We start from the raw sequence: 23,269 nt of genomic DNA, 5'->3' as shown, positions 1-23,269 counted from the left end.
GTGCGTTTCTCATGTTAAGTTTTCATTTCATGTCAAAGGAAAAGTGGAAATGTAGTAAGCTCTGTACCATATGCGTTTGAAAAATCTTTTGTTGGCAAGAAGTTTAAAAAGAAAGTAATACTTGCTTCTCAGAAAAGGATTTTTGAACAAAGCAAAGCAACTGTGCCATTAATGAGAAAGTTAAATGAAACAAATGACAAGGCAAGCAAGAAAAAAACACAGCATCACACTCAAGGAATGCACGGGCACACAATAGCTTATGCAATATTCCCCATCTGTCAAAGTCAGTAAATACAGAGATTTCATCGGAAATATTCATTATAATAGGCTGCGGTACCTATGCCTTGGTAAATGCAATCAACAAGCTTTTAGCATTCTTAGTAGCTTTCACCTATAGGCAGCTAAATTAATTTCATCCCAGGTGAGAGACTCAACTGATCAGTATTAGCTTTGTAAGCCCCAGCCCCTGACTGGTTTGAACATCACTCATTCCAGAAAAAGGTATTTTGGGAATCGAATCTGTCATGTCTCTAGAGTAATTTACACCTTTACAGTTCTGTATTTGTAGATGTGTGTGCAGGCACGTATACATGTCTATAAAATCTATACTTCATGGATTTGTCTGTGCTTGTATGCATGCATATATACACTAAACACATATATGCCTAAAATTACCTTGTTTGGTAAACTGTTTTACTGTCCTAATCACCTAGGGCTTAAGTTTGGTGTATATCATCTTTTTCCTAATACAATATTCCAACCATTTTCTTCCGTGTATTTTTTTTTTAAATGAAGGTCTTCATGTTTCATTAAAATGTTTGCATTTGTACTCACTTGCATTTGAGAGGTCAGAGCCATTACACTTGCTTTGTTGAGGAATATGGCTCTTTACAGAGGTCTGTGCAGATGCTGGAAAGAGAAAATAAATGCAATTATTGGGAGTCCTTTTTCCTCTAGAAAGCATATGCAAGAAAAAAAAATTCACTTTCCCTGTGTTTTTTCTCCCAAACGAGAAAGTAATTAACAGCACGTGTTGGGCCATTCACTAAAGACTATGATGAATGATTTACTATTTTCAAGCTAATGAACTGAACACTTGATCTAAAAAAGGAGAGTATGTATGATTGTGTTCATCTTCCAGTTATGACCTTCCAGTTCAAAGATCATCTCAACTCCTGGCTGCCTGATCCTGAAATTTGCTGAATATATTGAAACTTGCCCTCTTAATTCACGTCTCCAGAGGTGCTCAGCACCCGACAGTAGCAGGCCTTCAGAAAGCTGTCCAAAGGATGAAAACAGTGGTCTTTTGGGTTTTTTTTTCTGAGTGAAACGCCAGGAAAACGTGGCTTTGTCACTGCAGCTCCACATGACAGGGTATTGAAAAAAACCCACAAAACCAAACCAAACCTAAAGCAAAACAAAATCAAAACACAGAAATGCATAGGTTTAGTTGGGCTTGCCAAGGTAATGTAGTACTAATCACAGATTGTATTCTGAGACTAAGTTAAGAGTTAAGCACTGGAAACAAACTGCCCAGAGAGCCATTGGTATCCTTATTGTCATCAGAGGGGTTCTAAAAACAGATAAGATACGCACATCTGCCAGGAATGACTACGTATTTTCAGACCCATATTGGGGCAGGGGAGCGAGTAGCTGAACCCTTGAGGGAGTTATTTTCTCTGAATCCATATCCAGGTTGTTCTGAATGCAAAAGCTTAGCCTCTGCTAAAGAATCTTACGACAGTCAAGGGCCATGACACTTCATTTGCTCTGCACCCGAAACTCCCACTGAAGCCAATTATTCAATCTACTTTAACAAAGACCACAGCTTCTCTGGCTGTGCAACTGTTGGTAACCATCAACAAACTGATTCATCTACAATTGGGCCAAATGTTACAAAATCTGTTTCTGAGTTCTTGTTTGTACCCCCATCATAAGATTACACCAAAATTAAAGCATGCAGTACTTGAACTAACTTCAAAGGCTGAGCTTGCACTTCTAGCTAGTTCAGCCTTTTTATTGGTTCGTGTTTTCCATTTGGCTTCAGCATCCTGTTCCTTACTGATGCCCTTCTAGAGTTTCATTTACAAATATTACGTCCCTGGTTAGTGAGCCATGCTAATTAATACTGCGGTGGAGGCTATGGATTATAGTAATCTCATGCCTCCTGCTTGGAAAAACATTGCAGTTTTTCCAGACATTTACATGTAATGCTGTATTGAACATGGCCAAATTTGTCTTAGGAAAATGTATCCTGAACTCATTTAATCAAAATATATTTAACTAAGGTTGCTTATGCTGTTATCTATTGCCAGTTTTGTTAATCATGAAGCTCAAAAATTTCAATGCAGTAGAAACCTGAGATCCACAATTTCCTAATTAGATTATTTCAAACAAAACAGTAAAGTTAAAACAGGCTGGTTTAAGTATACATATTTTTTAAAGTTTATGCCAATAACAAGTTTGTTAAAAAAAAAAAAAAACATGAAAAGATGATTTGACTACTTTCTGGAAGCCTCACACGTCTGACTGTGCCTCACCTTTCAAACCTGGGACCACAATCTGAAATGGATTTTAGCTCCACTGGGGATTTTGCAGTCAGGGACCCCCTGGCTGCTGGGACTTCAAGTGTTGCCAAAGTTATGGTTATAAAGAAAATCTATTATGTTTTCAGTACCATCAAATATCAAATAAAAGCTATAAAGCCTTTACACAACATAGCAATCCTAAATCATAGGTTCTTCCAACACCAAAATAAACAAAAGCAATGGCATTTTTTAGGAAGAGGGGATATCTTTTCTTAGACCAGGTGATGTAATTGGAAACAACGGACAAGCTTTCAGGCTCACAATTTGTTCACCAGGTCATAAAGAGGTCAAGAAATACATAATCTCTGGGGTTCTTGTTATTTTATTTTTGTTTTTAATTGTGTTCATGAACTCTCTTTTCATAAATGGACGCAATTTGGTTGACATTACTGCAGTATGATACGAGTCCCAACAAATCTGAAAGAGGCACCCCCCAACTCCTTCTAGACTGCCATTTCAGACCCAGAAAGGAAAACTTGCCAACATCTCCTAACACTTACCATGTCATCACCTCAACGTGAATCAAAACAGACTAAAATGAGAGGTTTAGAAACCTATAAGAAAAGGACTAAAAACTTGCCACAGGAAACACTTGCAAAAGTGGCACTTTACACGTGACCTGGGACAGTCTTTTTTTGTCAGGATGTGCTCTGTACTGTACTGCGTTAAATCAAATAAAGGGCATAGATGTCTCTAGGTAAAATCCTACAGCTGCAAATTTTTAGGTGTCGCTCTCTCGGGGTGCAGTCCCTAACCTGAGCAAGGCCTCTTCCCTCCACGCAGCTCACTCCTCTGAGAGGAGCACACTGAGCCAAGAGCTGCCCAGAGCAAGCACCTTGAACCTAACCAAGGAAGGGGCCAAATGTAGTGACTTGTGGACAGTGAGTCCAATCTTCCATTTGAAGGAGGCTTTCCCACTTCACAGCAACTGTCTTACACCCACGGGTAAGTCGGTCTGTCATTTTCTGTCAGAATTAATTCCTTGAACAAAATGATAGCTGTACGAGCAGCAGCACTTGGCCACTTTCCACTTTCTTGGAGGTCAGATGATCACCGGTCATATCTAGGAAAACCAGAAGCTAATAAAAGGTCTGGTCTAAACCCTATCAAGGTATGAAGAACACTGCTTTTTTCAATGTCTTTGGGCTACTGAAGGGTACCCATGAATCTTCTGCTCAGACTTACTGCAACGCATCCATGACCAAGGAGGAGAGCACTGGTCAACGTACCAGGTGCTTGTGTGTACAGACTCAGGAGGTCTGCTGGGCAGGCCACGCAGCCGTTGTTTCCATATGGCAGGTGATGTTTGGAGCTAGAGAATTTCACCTTGTATGAAACTAAACCATCTCACAGCACATCAACCAAACTGTGCTTTGAAAAGGAGTGTGAAAAGCTCGGCCTTTTGTCCTCCTGTTGTGGTCCTTGCTTTCATTTTCAAAAGGAGGAACTCTGCTCCCGTGCTGTTCTTACATGGACACTCTGGATCTCAACCCAGGCTAGGAATGCTTGTGGCCAACATCTGATGGGCTGTCAGTTGCTGAGATGGGACTGTAGAGACCGAGTTACATGTAACAATTTAATGTGTTGACTGGTTAAACTGTAGATTGGAGTATTTGTCTGTAAAGGTGGTTTAACTCTGCTGGTTCATGAGAAAACAAGGATGGGGAATGGAAAAACTTTCTCAGAGTAAGGTACCACTATGAAAATACAGAGGAGTAAAGGAACAGCATAAAAACATCGTCTTTGATGACCTTACTTCCATTGCACACAGGCTACATAACATTTGAAATCACAAACGACAGAAAAATACTAGCATCATTTAAAGGGCTTTGAGCAAGGCACAGGGACTGGAAGGAGGTGTTCCTGAGGGTGTGGTTTTGTGTTTTTCTAAGAAATCGGATGATAATGTAGAATGTTTCTGGCAATGAATGATGAAGTTAGACTTGTCTAAGTTAAACTTTTAGGCAAGAATGACAAATATATAGAGTATTACTTGTTTAAAAACGGAGTTTATCTAAAAAAGGTTTTCCTGTTGCTAAAATAAGCGGTGCATTTGTTTCAGATAGGCCCTCCGAACCTGAAGGACTCTGGAGTGAGAACAATTAATACGGAAGCATAGGCCAGAAAAGAAAGTGGGGGGAAAAGTGTCACGTGAATGTTAATGTCTCAGATGTGGAACTTGGTTTGTTTTCTAGTTCTTGGTCCTGAACACACACATTAGCCATGTCTTGACCACAAGTTGGGAACTTGGGCAATAGCTGAGTCTTTTTTTAACAATGTAGCTCATGGCGGTACCAAACACAGGATCATTCATGTAATTATAGCACTATTAAATGTGTAAAGAAATACTAAAAATCTGTCTCTTTAAGCAAAACTTAAGAAATTTCTTTTTTTGACGTCTTTCTATTTTAGAAGCATGCATAAAATCAACAAAGGCTTGTGAAATCCCTGTCCGCTCCATTTATTCTGATTTGAACTTTTGCTTTTTTTTTCCTCCTTTGTTTATAATGCCCTTTTGGAAGTACAAAAATATTTTTCTTCCCCCTACTAATTTTGACTTTTTCCATTTAGGAATCATTGATTCACCCTCATTTTTTTTGTACAGCTGCCATTCCAATTCTGTTAAATAACTTCTTGTGCCACAGTATCTTTGTTTGTTCCACAGCACCATTGACTGATGTCGACACAGCCGTGGTAAGACGGTACTCGCTTAGTTAATTTCTGGCACAGAAAGGGGAGGAGGAGCACAAATGTATGCATCTTCATATGTGGCACATAACATTGTTTAACTTCTTTTCTTTTGTGATAGAGAGGTAGATTTTATAATAAACTAAACTATTTAGGCATGCAGCTGGCTCAGGGGATTGCTGATGTCCCATGTGATCTTTTTCCAGTAGATTTTTGGTTCTAATTTGATCCAGATTATGACTATCTAAAGACTTTTTGTGGCACATGCAAAATCACTTGCTTGTCACAGTCCTGTTCCTAGTCGGCTCCAGTCCACACCACAGAAAGCACAGTGCTAAGTATCACAGCTGGCACTCTTTGTGGAAAAGACAAGGATTCAGTGCCTAAATTTTCTCTCGCTAAAGTCAGAGGTAAATTTTATTTTAAATTTCAATGGAGCACAAGCAAGAAATGATTTAGCATTAATGCCTGCCTTCACTCCTGAAAAGATGATCCCTTTCGAGGACACCATGAAGAAGCGTCAACTGTTGCTGGCACTACAGCATTTTGGAGAGGGAAAGAGGACTGTGGATTCTAGTTTGGTAACCGTGGCACCTTTTGAGCAAATAGTCCTGATATTCATGTCCAAAAGACAACTGAAGCAGGTGCCAGACACCCCCGGGGCCGGGTGGACTCGGAAGAAAGTAACTGCTGTTGTTTCTGTATTGTATGCCTTGGTGTTTTCAGAAGGTTTATTTGCTTTGATGCATTTGGATGCATGGATCCAAAACCTCATTCAGCCTTATAATCCATTCAGAAACTGGAGTGATAGGAAGCAACTCCGTGCACTAACGTAACGGAGCTGATTGTCTCTGCCCTCCTTCCATGGCTCTTCCTCCAGTGTATCCTCTGTCCTTTTTTTATCCCTTATTTGCACAGTCCCAAACTGCCCTTTATACAGAACAATAAGGAGCTGGCTGTATATTCCACAGTAATGACGTCAAAGAATAATAACAATTAGCACTTCATTTAGCATCTTAACTATAACACAAAGATGCCTAGCCAGCAATATCTCAGGCACATGGGGAAACTGATCACATAGAAAAGAATTTAATGACCTGGCCAGCCATGAAGTAAGCTATTGAAAACAGCAATCAAGATTTTTTTATTTGCAGACCTAGGTCCATCCACCAAATTACTCTGTCTCACCAAGACTGATGTTTATAGGAAAATTCCTCATATATCATTTATAGTGATAGTAGCCATGAAACCTGCTACGCTTTTATTCCAATTAATTTCGTATCCTCTTTTTCTGACATTGCGTAATACTAGGGCAAGCTGAGTGGAGCTTTTAAGATTCCCTAGACAACTCTCCCTGCCATTTCTTTCCTGGTCTCACCAAATGACTGCATGAGCTCGCCTCGGGAACAGCAGCACCCTTCTGGACCCGAGTATTTCCTTAGACCCCCCCAATCAGGTTATAGATACATCTTGTCATTCTTTCTGCATGACATTAACATTTGGCTTTTCGTGTAAATCCACACGGGAAAAACTCTTGGACAGACATTCTTCATTTCGGTCTCAACTATTGTAACAAACTTTTCTTCAGTTCAAGGAACATTGTCCAAATTCCATCTATTCAGACTGCTGTTGCAAGGACCGTTCTCACAGCTTGTAGTCGCGGCTGTATGATTTCTCTCCGCAATTTTCTACTCACACTTTCTTCTTCTTTAATCCCATCAAGGAAAGCAACTTCTCTTCAGTTTTAAGGGCCTGTCTCCTCTCGTCATTTGATGTCCGGATCTGCTGGCTTTGGCAAGGGAATGCAAGGCTTGAATGGATACCTTGCTGCACAGGAGTGGCTTCAATTTTTTCAAGGCAGGAATTTATAGCATTTAGTGTAAATCCCATAGAATGAAAACAACGACAATACCATATGCAGGTGGTGATTAGGTGGAAACCCTGGGCAGAGCACATGCGTGCCTCATTCCCAAGAAAGGTACAAAAACTGGCTAAGGAATATCTAGAAAGGATTACAAACTGCTTACTTTGTTTCTAGGCTTGGCCAATCATTCTTAGCAAACTCTACAAAGATTATTAATTTGTGTATTCTGTTTGGGTTTGGTGGCCACTGGAGATCTGGAAAAGCGACTGATGTGTACAGAAGACACGGTTTTGTTGGGGAAGTGGTGGGGCGGCGAGCACATAGCGTTGTGAGGGCTCTTTGCTGGCGTGAGGGCTGAGGGCACTCCATAGACTCACGGCATGGTTTGGGTTGGAAGGGACCTTTAAAGACCATCTAGTCCAACTCCCCTGCCATGGGTAGGGGCATCTTTCGCTAGATGGTTGCTCAAAGCCCTATCCAGCCTGGCCTTGAACACTTCCAGGGATGGGGCATCCACAACTTCCCTGGGCAACCTGTTCCAGTGTCTCACCACCCCCATGACCAGAGGCAGCTCCCTCAGCCTGCCCTCGTGTGCCCTTGCCCCTCACCATCCAGGCCCACACCCCACACACCAGTGGGACTGGGGAGACCAGGAGGGGACAGGGGAGTCCAGATGCAGTCGCCGAAGTAACAAATAAGAGAGGAGGAAGGCATTTTTACTGAGATTTTTCTTGGTTTATTGTTGTTTTTTTAATTGCTTATTGCCCTATCTTGACAAGAACTCATAAGGCCTCTGCTCGGCACAGCACTTGGGTGCAGCCTGAGCGCACCGTCGGGAGAGACCAGGGGCCCCGGCGGCGGCCAGGCCAGGCCAGGCCGCATGGCGCCCGCTGCGCCTGACGGGGGTGTTGGGTGCCCCGGAGGCCTGAAGTGCTGGAAGGGTCCCCACAGAGCCCCTCGGCACTGCAGCGTCGTCCGGGTCGCCCTTCGGGTGGGCGACCCGCCCTTCCTCCTTGATGCGGCCCGACAGGGTGAGACCGATCGCCCTCCTCCCCGCTGCCCCTTCGTACCACACCGTCCCCTCCCCTCACCCTCCGCCACCGAGGGCGCGCGCGCGTTGCCGGGTTTGAGCCCCGCCGCTCGCCGTAGCCAGGCCACCGCCTCCGGCGCATGCGGGGTAGCGCGGCCGCAGAGGTGCCCGGCCGGCGGGGCGGAAGGACGTTGGTGGGGCCGTGCTGAGGTGAGGCCGCGCTTCCGTCCCCTATCCCGTCTCCCCCCACCTCCCCGCCGCCGGGTCCCCTCTCTTCCCCCCGCCACAACGCCCCAACGGCCGCCAGCCACCGCTCTCCCCTCGGCCGGGGCCCGTCGCGGCAGCCCGTGACCTCTGCGCGTCCCTGAGGGTGGCGGGGACGGGCCCTGCGGCGGCGGGCGCCCTGCTGGAGGGCAGCGAGGGGCCGGAGCGCCTTCTGTGAGGGGGAAAACCGGTGCGGGGCTTGTCACAGCCTGGCCACGGCGCTGCGGCTGGGCCGGAGAGGGGTCTGTGGTGATTTCTCTTCAGGGTGAGAGGAGAGCGGTTGTGCAGGGCTGTGGCAGCACCAAACGCCCTGGGGGCAGCTGGGCCACCATCTGGTTTTCCTTCCCGGGCCCTGTGAGCTCCGGAGGCCGCACAGAAGGCAGCACCCTGCGGGCAGCACGGCCTGGGAGCCGCTCCCTGCCCAGCTTTAACTGGTGTTAAAAGAGAACCGCCTGCTTCAGGCCTGGTAGATTTTTAGTAAAATCTTCCCGAATAGAAAAAAATCCTTTAATGCAATAAGGTCTGCAGTGATTTAAAAAAAAAAAAATCCCACAAACCACAAACTAATTCCAGAGGCATGAGCTTTTCCTTAGAAATTGATAAAATATAGTCAATGTTCTGAATGTTTTCTGATGTAAACACCAGGACAGCAGGCCTAAAGTGGTAGACCATGCAGGAAGGAAAGGGTTTAGTATGAATAGCAAAGGCCAGTTTTGATTCCATGAGTACTTGGTGTAAGGAGTGTAAAAACTTACTTAGATTCATGTCATAAATAGGTTGTCCTTGAATTTTGTCCCTTATATATTCCCATTGAGAAGTCAAATAGAGGAGAGCTGTTGCTTACGTTGTGAAGGTGATTATCACACAATAGGAAAAGCGCAATACAGAAGTTTAAGTAGAGCTTCTTGTCCCATAATTCTCTCTTTTTTTTGTTTTTCTTTGTTTTCTTTTAGGAAATACAATCACCATGTCGTCTGCACTGTTGCCTAAGCCACAAATGCGGCGCCTTTTGGCCAGGCGGATGAAGTTTCACCTATTTGGGGCATTTTTTGTATCTGTGGGATGTGCGGCTTTGTACAAGGTGAGATCTGTAATCATTCAATTACAAACTGGACTCATTAGAGTGTTTTAAGAATTCATAATATTTTTTTGTTGAGATTTGGTTGAGCTGCTCATCAGGAAGCTTTAGTAATATGTTTTTGTAAGCACATTTCCAGAACATAAATAAATCTTCCTAATCTTCATTTGAAGAAGTGATATGAATAACCTGATGCCTTAAGCTGTGTGATCAAGATCATGCAATTCGTGACAATTTAACCTTGAGTCTCCTAGTCCCAGATGACTCTTAATCATTTGCACGATTGATGCCCATTAACTCTAGATAGTCTGTGTCTCTCTCTGTCATGGTATCCAAGACGCTAGAGTCGTCAAAGTCTTATTTTATCTCTAGACTGATTTCAGAAAACTTGCACATAAGCAAATTTGGAAAACCCATCCTTCACGCTGAAGACAGCAGTGTGGGGTAGTCTAGTATGGTCCCTTTAGCCTTTCTTTTGAAGCATCGTGGGGAAATAGAGCAAAAAAACCCCCTATTTATGAATTGGAGTTTCATTTTTGTGGTCCTTAAGAGACTTCTGACAAAGATAAGATTGGTGGTGTTTCTTGAGTGCCTTTTACTAAATAATTCTCAGATCTCATACACAAAGTAATACAGTTTGAATTCCTGTGGAAGAAATGGATCTTGCTTTGCCCGTTGAACTCATTCATATACTATTTGCAGCATTTGAGTACTTGGGAAACCATTGATAAAAGTGACTAGAAGTTAATTTCAGTGTGTTCATCACTAAAATATCACAGTGAACTTAGACTCAGAGATCAACGAATCTCTATCAGAAACAATAAGCTTGCACAGTTAAAGCTCAGCATCTACTTAACACATCTCTTAAGAGGTAGGCAGGCTTGTTTGTGGTCAGACTTACAATATAATTTTATAACTTATTTGGTTTTATACCTTATTTGGGACTAGTAAGGCAGCAGACGATATTTAGAACAAGTAGCATGTGATCGCAGTAGTGATTTACTTGGTTACATGTTAGATACTGTTGAAAAACCCACCTTGGACTTCTCTTCACATTTTTGGGGGCTTTTTGAGCATATCCATGTGATTCAGGTGAATGAGCATCCAAGGAGTCAGGATTGTGTCTTTTTATGTCAATGAGCTGTAAGAGTGGCTTGGCAGCCTTGTAAAATTTTACCAGGCTTCTGTAGTTGACTTACAGTGTAGCTCAAATGTAATACAATGGTTTTGGAAGCCATTTTATCTGGAGTTATAGTTTTGCAGCTGCCCACAGGCACAAAACTTGCCATAATGGCATGTTTTATGTATAAAACTATTAGCAGGGAGGGCATTGGACACGAGCATCAACATAAGAGTGTTCCTGTATCTGTACACATCTGTAATGTGCTGCTATCTTGTAGCAGACTTTCTTTTTAAGGTTTCACTTCAGACATTTGTTTTTCTGACCAATGATCAGGTAGCCTGTACTGTGGATTTGAACAGGAACAAAGTAATATTTTACGAATTTGAACTAAAGGCTCTTTAGACTGATGTCCACTGATACAAATCATAGCACTAATAGAAAAAAAAAATCTGTTCGTAAAGCTTTGCAAGCTTTAATTTTTTGTGTTACCTTCCAGTTTGGAATTGCTGAACCCAGAAAACGAGCTTATGCAGAGTTCTATAAAAACTATGATCCCATGAAGGACTTTGAAGCCATGAGAGCAGCTGGTGTGTTTGAGTCTGCACCACCCAAATGATCATAACCTGCATTTACAGGTAATAAGCTACTCTGCATTAGAACAAGAGGAAGGTAGATTGTTTCAGTGAAACGTTGTGCTATTTGGAGGTTCTTCCTTTTTGATCAAATAGAAAGGTGCTGTCCAAGAGAAAGGATACAAATTGCACTCGAGAGACCTTTGGGTAATAAAAACATGAAGAAATACAGGAACTGGGGAGCGAGGGGTAAGGGCAGAATAGAAAGCTCCTGAATACCTTTTGGGTATTGTGTTTAACTGGTGTGATATAGAAGACTTGGACAGAGTGATGCCAGGCCTTTCCCTCCTCACACAGCAGTGGAGAGGAGACAAAACTTTTGTATGAAGCTGTAAGATTTGCCCGATATCACTGTTTTGTTGATGCTGTCGCATCTTGAGCTGCTTGGCTTCTGGCTGCCTCTGTCTGCTACTTACGTACTTGTGGTAGAACAGTGAATGAGAAAAGGGAGAGGCTGTTTCTCTCTCATAGCATCCATCTTAATGTAAGAAACAGAGAGAGCTTCTACATATCCTTTTGTCTTTTGAAGTTGGTGAGAGGGGGAAGCTAACTAGTCATGAGGGGAAATATATTTAAATACATATACATATATATAAAAATATATTAAAAAATCACAAAAGCATACAGGACTAATATTCAGATTTTTGCCGTACTGAATTAAACTTGAATACAACTTTGTTACAATAGTATTTTCCTAGCACCTTTTGTTTGGAGACTACCAAACTTTATTCTCCCTTACTTCTTGTTGTAACATCAGGGAAAAAAAAGTCTTGATTTCAACCTTGTCATAGTTATTAATAAGCACACTCGCTAAGCTACACGAACTCATGATGTGACAACTCAATAAAGAATTCCTCCCCCTTTCTTGATCCAGATTTCTTACATTGAGTTCTCTGCTTCTCTTAAAATGACTTCAAACTAATCGAGAATGATAGCTTTTTCATTCTTTTGGAATGTTTTCATATTGTGATCATTACATGATAATCTGTGGCTCTAATTATCCTGGCCAGCTGGATTTTCTCAGCCTGTTTGCTTAAAGGAGCAAGATTGAATAAAAGATTTGTACTTAACACTATTAATACTAAATTCTGTTGTGTCACAATCTACAACTGTCTGGTTTCTGCATAACACAATTACATAAAAAAGCAGAGCTCCAGCTCTTCTAAGAACTTTAAAAAAAAAAGGTGGCAGTCCCCTTGGTGTGTTTTTTGTTTTTTCTTTTTTTTTTGTGAGGGGGAAACTTCGATTTTTAGCTGTGACTGCAGCAAAGATAAATAATGAAATGATAAATTTACCTGGCTTTAATCCTGGTAAATTCTGCCTCTGGTTCAATCCAATGCTAATATATAGGCACTTTTAAACTTTTCTTAGACACTAGAATTGCATTCTTTAGTCAGGTGGCCTTCATCAGAGTATTCTGAAAGGCCATCTGGTGGTAAAATCATTTGAAACAAACACTGTCAACAAGGATGCATGTTGAATATTTAATTGGAATCATGAGCAGGATTTTTTTCAGTGCAAATAGAGCTCCACTCTGAGCAGCTTATGTTCCCATTTGCAGTTAAAAAAAAAAAGTTGCACATTGTGTGCACCTGTTAAAATTAAATGTTTCCTAAACATGTCTTCCATTCCCTAATTGCACCAACTCAAACGAAAAATGTGAAAGACAAATCTTTATATGTGATTTTGTTTGAAGTGCTGATGCTTCTTATTCCTTAGCCTATTTAGATAAGAACTTAGATTTTTCACTCTCTTTCACTCACCCTCTAGAAAGAGGGGGTTTTTTTTGTGTGCCTGCACATGAGTACATAAGGAGAGGAAGGGGAAAACAATGCCAGTATTTAAAATGTTCTGAAAAGAACAAATACACAGAACAGCTGGAAGACATTTTCATTTGCCTCAGTGGCTTAAATCTTAGCTATGGAAGTTGTATGGAGGCTGAATTTGATGCCGTTTTTGGAATAGTTACCTAAAGGGTACAGTGGTCATGCAGGATCTACATCTCCTGTTTTATTGGAATATATTCTCTATGTGTCAGTAAATGCAGTGGTTTAAGCTCATGGAGTACTCACTCTGGAATGGGTACTTAGCCCCAGAATTGAGGGAAGGGTGGGGTAGGAGAATTCCTGAGTTGCGGTGTTAGCCTGGAACTCTGCACCAAGTTTTTTCCTGCTGGGCATGTAGGCAACTTGGTACCAATGTGTGAATTTACAGTTTTGCCTACTTGGCACGGACGTTGTGTGGTGATACTGATAATGGAAACCAAGCGCAAGTATATATTTGAGGAGTCTCCTACCTCTACAGTGTACTAAGTAATAGAATAAAGGGGCAAGCTCAAGAGTTTGGTGCTAACCTCTTGCATGACTCGTGTCATGGAGCGCAGCTGGTCTTGGATTGCGTTCAATAAAATGTGGAGAAGCAGTTTGAATTAGGTTTTCTTCCTTCCTTGGTAGGTTGCCTACACCACTTGTTTCCTCTCTGGCTCCTATCTGAAAGCTGCATTCCTTTCTCTTTCAGGCCCTTAGCAAGATTGATTCAGTTATCAGTGCAGCATGTATAGTGAATCTGACGTGCTGTGCAGTATTGTTCCAGCTCTTGATTTGTTCCATGTTTCACTTCTGTTTGCCACATGAAGGGTGTGTGAATCTTAAACCATCAGGAAATAACAGGGGGAATTCCTCTAGACTAAACCACCACATAAACATTTCTCTCTATTGCTTTGTATTCGTACATACTAATATGTTTTCCTTGGAGCACAAAGTTTGTCCAGCATAACTTAATATTTTTTTTATCTTGCAGATCCCCTTCAGTCTAAGGAGACTTGATGACCGAACCTTATTTGTTCACTGAACTGTAAAGTGCAGTGCACTTCAATGCATGGCACGTTCTAATGTAACTCAATAAATAAAATACATATGTCAGTGGCGCTTGGTTGTCTTCATTAATGTCGAAATGCTTAAATGCTCAGAGGCTGGGAAGAGTGGTGGAAAGTCTTCATAAATTGCTCAAGATGACTAAGTTTAGTTTTCTTTCCCCCAGGAATTACTTGCATCTCTGTTTTGGTCAAATTCCGCATTTGGTAACAAAGTATATCCCTAAGCAGTTACAGCTAAGTTGTCCCAGTTGCTGAAGGGAATATGGGAGAGGATAGTTGTTACAGGCTGGATTTCTGAAAGGGTCTGTGTTACCTCTGGCTTCACAAAGTGAATTGACCTTGAGATGAAATAATTTGGACAGGAATTCTGGAAACATACTAGCCAACTGTCCTATCTTTTTCTGCTGCCATCACTGTGTTGCCTTCCTTCCAGCAGCAAACTGTTTCATCAAGACTTAAAAACTGTGCAAAATTCCCACCCTTACACATGGTATGTTACTGATTGGAAAATGACTCTGAGCTGCAAGTATGGTCACATCTATTTGATGTACAAGGGGAAGGAGGATAAAAGCAGACAAAATAAGAAATACTTTAGGATTTCACGGCAATGAAAATCTTTGCGGGCTGCTTCTAGATACGATTCATCTCCTTTTTAATATCTGGAAGTAGTCTGCTAAGCATAGTTTTGATCTCTGCTACATTCTGTGCAGTCCAAGACCTGATCCTTTATCTTTTGCCACGACACTCATCATTTGGAACATGCTTTGTGCGTTGCCTGATGCTGCGGTTGAAGACGGTACTAGGACTGTAGCGCTTGGTTGCTGAATGTGGGTACAAGGCGAGGCGTCAAAGCGGACTGTGTGAAAGGAGGGAAGGCTTTGTATGAAGCAGCAAGACATATTAAGCCATCTGTGTTGTATTTGAAGGTCTTCAGCTCAAATCCTGTTTGGAGTAACTCTCATTATTTTAAATGGATCATTAACTACTTAACACTTAATAGGTATCCATGAGCAGCATTTGGACTAATGAAAGCAAGTAACTAATGTATTTGATCCAGAACACTATTACAGAGCAACATCGGATTTCCTTTAAACTTTCTGCGCAGGCAATGCTTCCTTTAAGCAAAGAAAGAATTTGACAGTGGTGCAGGGGAAACCGTCTAGTAATCAAAATACCCCTGTTCCTATGAATGTAAACCAAAGCTTAACAATAGCAAATGATACCCATTTATCTTCCCAATGTAGAGTATAAACAGTGTATGCCATTAAGTACTGACTGGCATTTTCTCAGGCATGTCTGCAGGTTTAAATAGCCAGGGGTCTTCAGTCATACTGACAGCTTCAGAGGCAAAGAAAGAAACTTGCTACTGCCCGGTGTGCAGGCTAATAGACCTGACTTCCCTTGCAGCACTAGCCCCCCTATTCTTCCCAGTTGCTATGAATTAATTTTTAAAGTCTAAGTTTCTTTTAAACTGTTACAGCCAACAACATTTATTCTTGAGGTCTGTTCCTTTGGTTACCAGCATGCATTGAGTTAAAGGATTGAGAGAGATATTTTTTTTTTTTTTTTTTTTTTTTTTTTGTGACTGAAGGTAGTTTTTTGACCATACAGCTAGACCATACTAGCTCAAAGATGTTCCTTGCTAAACGTATTCAACAACAATGACAAAAGCTGAGCACGAACTTCTATGTCTGTGCTTTGAGAGCCTGCAGCTGAGAATTGTTGCTTGCTGTATAATGATATTACAGTTTCAGAATGGCTGCAAAGCAAGTACATACTTTCAGCAGGGAATGCCAACCAGCCCATGGCTCGCGGGCCTCTGGAGTGGGAAGGGAGGGCAAAACTGAGTACCTCACAGAGGAGTTGGCAGAAGGGCTAACCTCCCTTTCTGAAATCAGCACCAACCCATCCATTTTCCTTTTTTTTTTCCCCCCAGCTCTTTGCCAGCAAGAGTTCAGCTAATCCTGTCACACACAATCAGGAGTGGGACTTAGCACAGGACAAGAAAGACCTGTGTGAGTTAGACCCTCATCAGCTGGTTGTTACAGGGTCTAGCATGCTGTTCCTAGGAGATGCAAAGCTGGAAAAACATGCTTGTCTGCGCTGAGGCCATCCCAGCAGTCTGTAAAGGTTTTTGCTATATTTATGTATGAAATAATATATAAAAGGGAATTGTTTGACCTAAACTACTTTGGGAAAGGACTTGCTGTGTATAAGCCTGACCATGCCTTCCAATTTTTGGCTGGCTTACTTTATTCTCCAGTGTTTGAGGAATGATTGATTGTTCTGGAAGCAAACTAAAAAGATAGATTTGAAGTTGTGAGCTCTCCAGGTCTAAAGAGCATGATGAGAGTAGGCATGTTTTAAGAGTACACATTGGAGTGCTTTACCAGCTAAGTACAGGCAGCTGCTCTTTGGACAACTTTGTTTTCATAGTTCACACAGCTCATATGTAGGAGAGGCTGATTTATACGCTGTCTCCACACGTTTCCATACATGTGGTCAGAAGGGGGAGAAAGAACCTGCCTAATGCAGTAAAGGCACTAGCTTAATTCGATGAAGAGGAGTGTAATTTAAGCAAGTGTTTATTCCAGGAGAGCATAATTCAGGAAAAACACAAATGTATCTTAAACAATGGCTGCGATCTACAAACTTTTAGAAATTAAACTGCTGCCTTCCCTGATCTTTTACAGGTGTGTTGGCATCCTCTTGGCTGGTTTGCATAATACATAATTAATGAACAGATTAGTCTAATTCAAACGGTGACTACAGTGCTGGTTTGATTCAGTTAGTCACAAAAGCATAAAACTTTTCAGCACATGCTTTTTGGCAAGCAAATCATCAGTTTCTACTTCCAAACTATTGTCATGATCGGTTGCATTTTCTGGTACGTGACAGAGTCCAGTGAACAACTGGAATCTAATGGGGTCTACGTGAAGCTTGTATGTCTGTCTTGTCACTGCTCTACACAGTGACCTCTTCTTTCCCTTGTAACTGAATGACCAAACAGCTCACAAACCCAAGTATTATAGGAATAGCTTTATTATCTTTAAACAATCTCATTATATTACAATTTATCCACCAATATGCAAAATTAGAAGTATTAAACTATTTCCATAAAATATTCAGGAATGAAGCGTATGTGTATATACATATACATTATTTAAATAGTGTTATTTAAACAATGACTAAATTATTAAATCACTGTATGAAATGTTGATAACGGACGGGCTTGTTTCACATTCAGGAAAGACAATGCAGATCCCAGGCTTCTGTATTTTCAGTACACAAAAGACACGGCTTTTAGAAATAGCTATTAACAAAACAGAACTCACGAGAAAAACATTGCAGTTACTACATTCTTATTTACTGTGCATTTGGTCATATCAAGTATGCATAGAAGTTATTAACTATAAAGCATATGTATCTGCTCCAAATGATGATCAGATTTTATTCCAGTTCTCGTCTCCAATTCCGACCATGTTTAGGAATCCCCATACAAAATTCATTTCCGTAAGTACACAGAAAAGGAGAGAAAAGTAACATACATAGTTGAAAACCAAGTAAGCTTTTGATTTTTAAAGCTGCCATAGCCAGATTTGTTGTACAAAGTAATCTTAACTGTACCCAGAGACAGTGATTTCTTGTCTACTACAAACTGTAAAATAGCTGAAAAATAAGACACTTGGAAAGCTCATTTGTCTTGATGTGTTTAACATCATATTCGTAAGTATATCGTGATGGCGTCATTAACTATTGATGTAATTGAAGCCTGTAGGTCCATACTTTTCGACCAACTTGAAAAAAAATGATCTCACTTTGCTTGGCACAAACATATTTGCGAAGTCATGTTTCTAAATATCCCTGCTTTTAGCTGTTCAAAGATGATGAAAGTAAACTGAATTAGGGCTTAAGTGAGTACATACTGTGTAGTGGTGGCAGATCAGAAGTAAGCGAGACCCAACGAAGTCGTACTTAACACCTGCACATCTATGTTACATTGAGCTTACAGCTTTTTGGTAGATTTTAAGGAGACGGAGCTCTGCTTAAATTTTTGAACTGCATGTTACTGGCTTCCAGCTAACGACCAGACAATGCACAATGTCATATATACATTTAAAGTCCTTCTGAAAATTTGATGGTGGATAAAATAAAGTTTCTGTATACAGAGAGTTTGAAAAATAAATTCATGTTGTAGTTCATGTTTTGTTCTCCAAACCACACAAAGGCACTAGTTTACATTAAGGACTAATGTCCTGCAAAACTTCAGTCAAATAAAGGAAGCTATTTTAAGGTTAAAGTGGTGCTAAAACCCAGCTGTCACTAGTAACTTAAACCAGCCACACCGGGTTTTTCAGATTTAGTGGGGGAAAATGTTTTGCCTCAGGACGTAGATGCTGGGGGAAGTGTGTGTGTAGGCTCGGCCTTGAGCAAGTTTTTACAGCTGAGTTATAAACCTGGTTTATAACAGAAACTGGCAGACCCTAAAATATGATAGAGTAGGTATTGATACACATTTTGTGTGTCTGGCAAAGATGTCTGTACGCACGCAATTTTTCCTTATTCTCTGATTTTTGGTTATTGAAAAGAAAAAGGATTTTGATTGAGCTATAGTCCAAGGCTGTTCCTTTTCACTTTATTCGTTTGCTAGAACACTTTCCTTCCAGCACTAGTATCGTGGTGAGGGAGCAGGAATGTTGTCAAGATTAGAAAAGCTATTGGGCTTTGTTATTATCTCCTACCTCCTCAAAAATTACACGCATCTCCACTTGAAGTAGGTTACTGCAGAGAAAACATTACTTTCAAACCCGTAAGGTGTTACTATACTCACCACAAATAATTACTAATTAAATCCTTTCCTCAAGGCTTTATTTTTCACCATGGTGAATTTGCTAATGAATACTTGGGCAAAATTTGGATCAACTACATATTGATATGTTTTCATTATAGTTGGAAGGTGTTCGGTAGCTACAGGTTGCAAAGCTGGCACTGGGGCGGTGCTGGGAGGGAGGTGACAAGATGTCTTTGTGATGTACTCCACAAGGCGGTTGTATTGTTGTTCTGATAGTCTCTCTCTAGCTCCATCTGCCTGAAATCAGATAAGATAAAATGATTACTGAGTGATTGGCAGTAACTGAACTTAGTAGTAAGGACAATAACTTCCACATTACTTTCTGTAGTTAAAAATCTTCCTCCCTGGGATCTTTTCTACAATAGTTTAGTGGATATTTTAATCAACATTGTTTTCCCATAGTTTAGTGCTTGGTGGATTTGGACACTTCTGAGAAGCTCTTAACTCTGCCATAGGAGATTCAAGCAGTATCTTTTGAGAATTTCAGGGGTGGACTCTATACACCTTGCTCAAGAACACATCTTTACAATAGAACAACTCTTTGTAGACAGGAAAACCATCTGAACCCCTTTTAGAGAAATGCCAGTAGCTCCTGGCAGTGCTTACCAGATAGCAATCCTAATTAGCAAAACCTTTTCCTCGCAAAGTACAATTAAAGACAGCCCACAGCTATACCTGGGAAGTTAAAATTTAAGTCTTTAACTTACTTGATTTAAAATAAAGACTGGAAGCTACCTTCCAGGTGAATGTTCTATGATGGGATATATCCGTCTGCTTCTGGTCATTAAAAAAGCCATTCTGGGTCAGAGGATCCACAGAATTACATTTTTTGAAACAAAAGGGTTTTACTAAAGATGGTTTGGGTGTGTTATTTCTGGAGAAGAAATTAAGGTGTCTGTGCAAACTGCCTTTTCCACCACCATGAGCTGGAAGGACTCCTCTGAAGAAATCCCTTTTTGCAGGCTGAAATATGTAGAGGTTCAAGGCTCTAACAAGAGGGATGCAAGTAACCTACCTCTAGTGGAAAAAATACAGTAAAACAAAGACTGTCAACAGAAAGGTAGCACCTACCATATGGTTCTAACCAGATAAAACATTAGATGACAAGCCATGGGTAAACCTGGCTTTGCAAAAGCAATCATCTGCTGTGCCCCTATTTTTTTTTGAAGAAGAAATTGAAGATGACTACGACTAGCTTGAGAAGGGAAAGCATGCAAGCAGGCGTCATGCTAGTCACATCATTTCAAAAATACGTATTTCAGAAATGCCACCATGGATGCAATAGTGGTATCGATAGCAAAGTCATTCAGAATAGAAGTTATTTCCAAAATATGGACAATGAAAAAAAAGGCAGAAGCTGTCCCAGGGCTAGGCTTTGATGCTTCCTTATATACACTTGGAGAACTGCTGACCAGTTTCATTTTTGTAGGGTTTAAAATGTCCTTGTTTGTTGGATGTCACACTAAGGATTCAAAGACTGCTATCTTCTGACTGTCTTTCAGGGAGTTTCACACATGGCTCGCTAGATGTGATGATATTTTCAAACGGTGCCACTGGATTCAATTTAACATCCAGGATCAATACCTTGGATCACAACTCTGGACTACAAGGCTCATTTTAAACAAACCATTGCTTATTTGAAGAAAGAATTATTATGATTGATAGATAGTGACAGATGTCACATCCAAATCAAAACAGTCGCCCTCTGTTTTTTTTTACTATGCCTTTGGAGACGGATTTGCTGCTCAGCAAGTAGAAACCCTCCTGTTTTCAATCATCACCACAAAAATGCTGAAGGAAGCAGGCTCGTGAACAAGCTCAGAAGCTCAAGGTTGGAGCCTATGCCTAGAAACGGCGAAATGGGCAGAGGAGAGTGTGCTTTCCATGAATGACCTTAAAGGGATGGAAAAATCAGAAGGCAGACTGCTGCAGCAGTCACACGGCTAACAGTGGAGAACGGTCTGAACCAAGTCTTCAGTCTGGTGGCACAGAAAAGGTATCTCACAGTCAGTCCATTTTACCAGTTGAAAGGAGAGAAATGTGTTAAAGTAGCACCTACATAAACTAGATTTTAAGTAAGTTATGGGGTAAATCTTGCAAGTCAGTGGCTCCACATTTTTTCTTGATTTCTACTTCTAGAGGAGTAAAGCCTTGGGGAAGCTGCATTACAGTTCTGCTGCCACACTGACCAAAAGACCCAAGTTATGAAAGATGGAAACGGTGTTGGCATCCCACTCACCTACTCTCGTGAACCCATTCCTCAGTCAGCGCCAGGCTATATCCCACAGATACAACACAATTATTCAGGAGGAAATATTAACTAGACTTGGATGGTTTTCCAAAGTAACTGGGACCCTACTTGCTTCCAGATGACTTCATCTGCAACCATCTGCTTCTCCAGCCAGTTTCAGTTTAGTTTATATTGTCAGGACAACAACAGAAACTTGGAATCACTGTTATTCTACATTTTTTCCTAAATGGGACCTAACATTGTCACTAAGTGCCTTAGCCCACTACTTTGACCAGCTACAATGTTAATAGCCCAATCATTCAATGAATTCAAACTTAAGTCAAGGATTGCTTAATGCACCTGCTAGAGGAGTCCTAAAGATACCATGTCCTTTCATGCTAGAAGGCCACAATTTTGGGCTAAGAACTCCAGAATTTTTCTAAAATTCCTCCCATTATGGCTGAAAAAGAATAAGCCTTCAGCAATTTTAACTAACTCTACAGTAGCTACAGCCTCTTGCACAGACAGGACGTGTACGTAGCACCGATGGTCTGCTTTGTGCACATGGACCGAGGAAGGAGGTCCGGTTCCTTAGGTTTTTGGTTTTTTTTTTTTTTCACTGCTTTGAAAAATCCAGAGACTGGTTTTCAGCTCCAGAAACGTAGCACATGTAGCACTATCATGAAAACCCTGTTGCAGATCATCACAAAGAAATTCTGGAATATCTGAAATTCCAGGGCCCTTCAGTTTTTTTGCTGTCTTCTTGATGTTATGAGCTATCCCAAGAGCAGCTGGAAGAGCAGGCCTGTTGAGTTTGACGTCTGTCTGGAAGCAAGCAGTGTCTCAATTACTTTGGAAGATAATCCAGGTACAATTAATGCTTCCCTTTCAATAACAATCTTGTCGGTGCCAGAGTTTTTAAGAATCCATCCAGGCCATTCCTAGCCAGATGGATTAACTTATATATTGTGGAAGCGAACAAGCCACCACCAGGCAAACCTATTGCTGAAGGAGTCAAAATAAGCTCTATGACATCTCTGGTGATTACAGCTGTAGAATAACTCATGTTTTGTTTCCTAATATTTCCAAGAAGCTGAGGAGAGGGAAGGAGAAACCGTTTTTGGGCAGACCTGAAACAAAACTTTTGGCAATTATTTTTGTGAGCAATACAACAAAAAAGTGGATTTATATAATGTTGAAATAAAATGTTTCATTTTGTTGTATTATTTCTAGGATCAGAAAAACAGACATCATTTACATTTGGTAACATCACTTCTATTTTGCTACACTCATAATAATATTTTGGTTGACCTGACTGTGGCATTTTCCAGCTAAAAATTCTGGCCATCTTTACTAATGTCCTCATGTGCAGATGTGTCTGTACTTCAGCTGAGGACACCTTTAGTGCAGGCAAGACGGCCTGCCATTAATATTTAGGAGTCGTGTCTATTTGCGTGTAGATCTGCAGCTCTGAGGCTGCTCACCTGCACGTCACAGCTTGCTGCTCCTAAGGTTCCTCTTCCTAATCACACTGAAAGAGTTTTTATGGAAGCTCTTGTGGGGGAGCTGAAGGGGAGGCCCTGGCTGCCACCGCCACCAGCGCCGCACACGACACCCCGAGCACCACAGAGCTGACAGGCGCAGCTGCAGAAAGGAAATTACTAATTATGAAATTTCCCAATCCACTAAGGCAAAAAACTATAATAATATTAATTACAAAATAATATTACATAACTCTAAGTGATTACTAAAACTTTACGAAGCTTTTGGAATCTTTTATTGTGTAGCTGCCTTAGCATAAAAAAACGAACCAACTTGCTTATTCTTTTCTGCCTTACTTTCAACTTCTCCTCCTTATAGCCTATTTCTTTAAATTTTCACACAGATTTCGGCATCAGCTTCTGCATTGTGAAAGAATGCTTATGCAGGTCTGTTTTGTACAGCATCACTCAGCTTTCGCTGTCTTGCCATCACTGACTTTGCTCCACCTGGGGCACAGGCACTCTTCACGGCTTATATCATGCCATACATTTTCACTGCATTCT

At 41.1% G+C, this 23,269-nt stretch overlaps 2 protein-coding genes across 6 annotated transcripts in view; one reads left to right on the top strand and one right to left on the bottom strand.

Moving 5' to 3' along the window:
• Window positions 1-8,241: 8,241 nt before the first annotated feature.
• COX6C (cytochrome c oxidase subunit 6C) lies at window positions 8,242-14,193 on the top strand. Its single transcript, XM_074577520.1, has 4 exons — window positions 8,242-8,380; window positions 9,388-9,515; window positions 11,132-11,270; window positions 14,067-14,193. The coding sequence occupies exons 2-3, from the start codon at window positions 9,402-9,404 to the stop codon at window positions 11,249-11,251; spliced, it is 234 nt and encodes a 77-aa protein (XP_074433621.1). The 5' UTR covers window positions 8,242-8,380; window positions 9,388-9,401; the 3' UTR covers window positions 11,252-11,270; window positions 14,067-14,193.
• Window positions 14,194-16,919: 2,726 nt separating this feature from the next.
• VPS13B (vacuolar protein sorting 13 homolog B) overlaps window positions 16,920-23,269 on the bottom strand; it is a 479,916-nt gene continuing 473,566 nt past the window's right edge. For all 5 annotated transcript variants that reach the window (XM_074577514.1, XM_074577516.1, XM_074577511.1 and 2 more), the window contains one exon: window positions 16,920-19,231. In XM_074577514.1, coding sequence (XP_074433615.1) covers window positions 18,986-19,231 — 246 coding nt within the window. In that variant the 3' untranslated portion in view covers window positions 16,920-18,985. The remainder of the gene's footprint in view (window positions 19,232-23,269) is intronic.

This window comes from Larus michahellis, chromosome 2, assembly GCF_964199755.1.
Source record: "Larus michahellis chromosome 2, bLarMic1.1, whole genome shotgun sequence".
Lineage (NCBI taxonomy): Eukaryota > Metazoa > Chordata > Aves > Charadriiformes > Laridae > Larus > Larus michahellis.
This window is presented reverse-complemented; position numbering and strand designations above follow the sequence as displayed.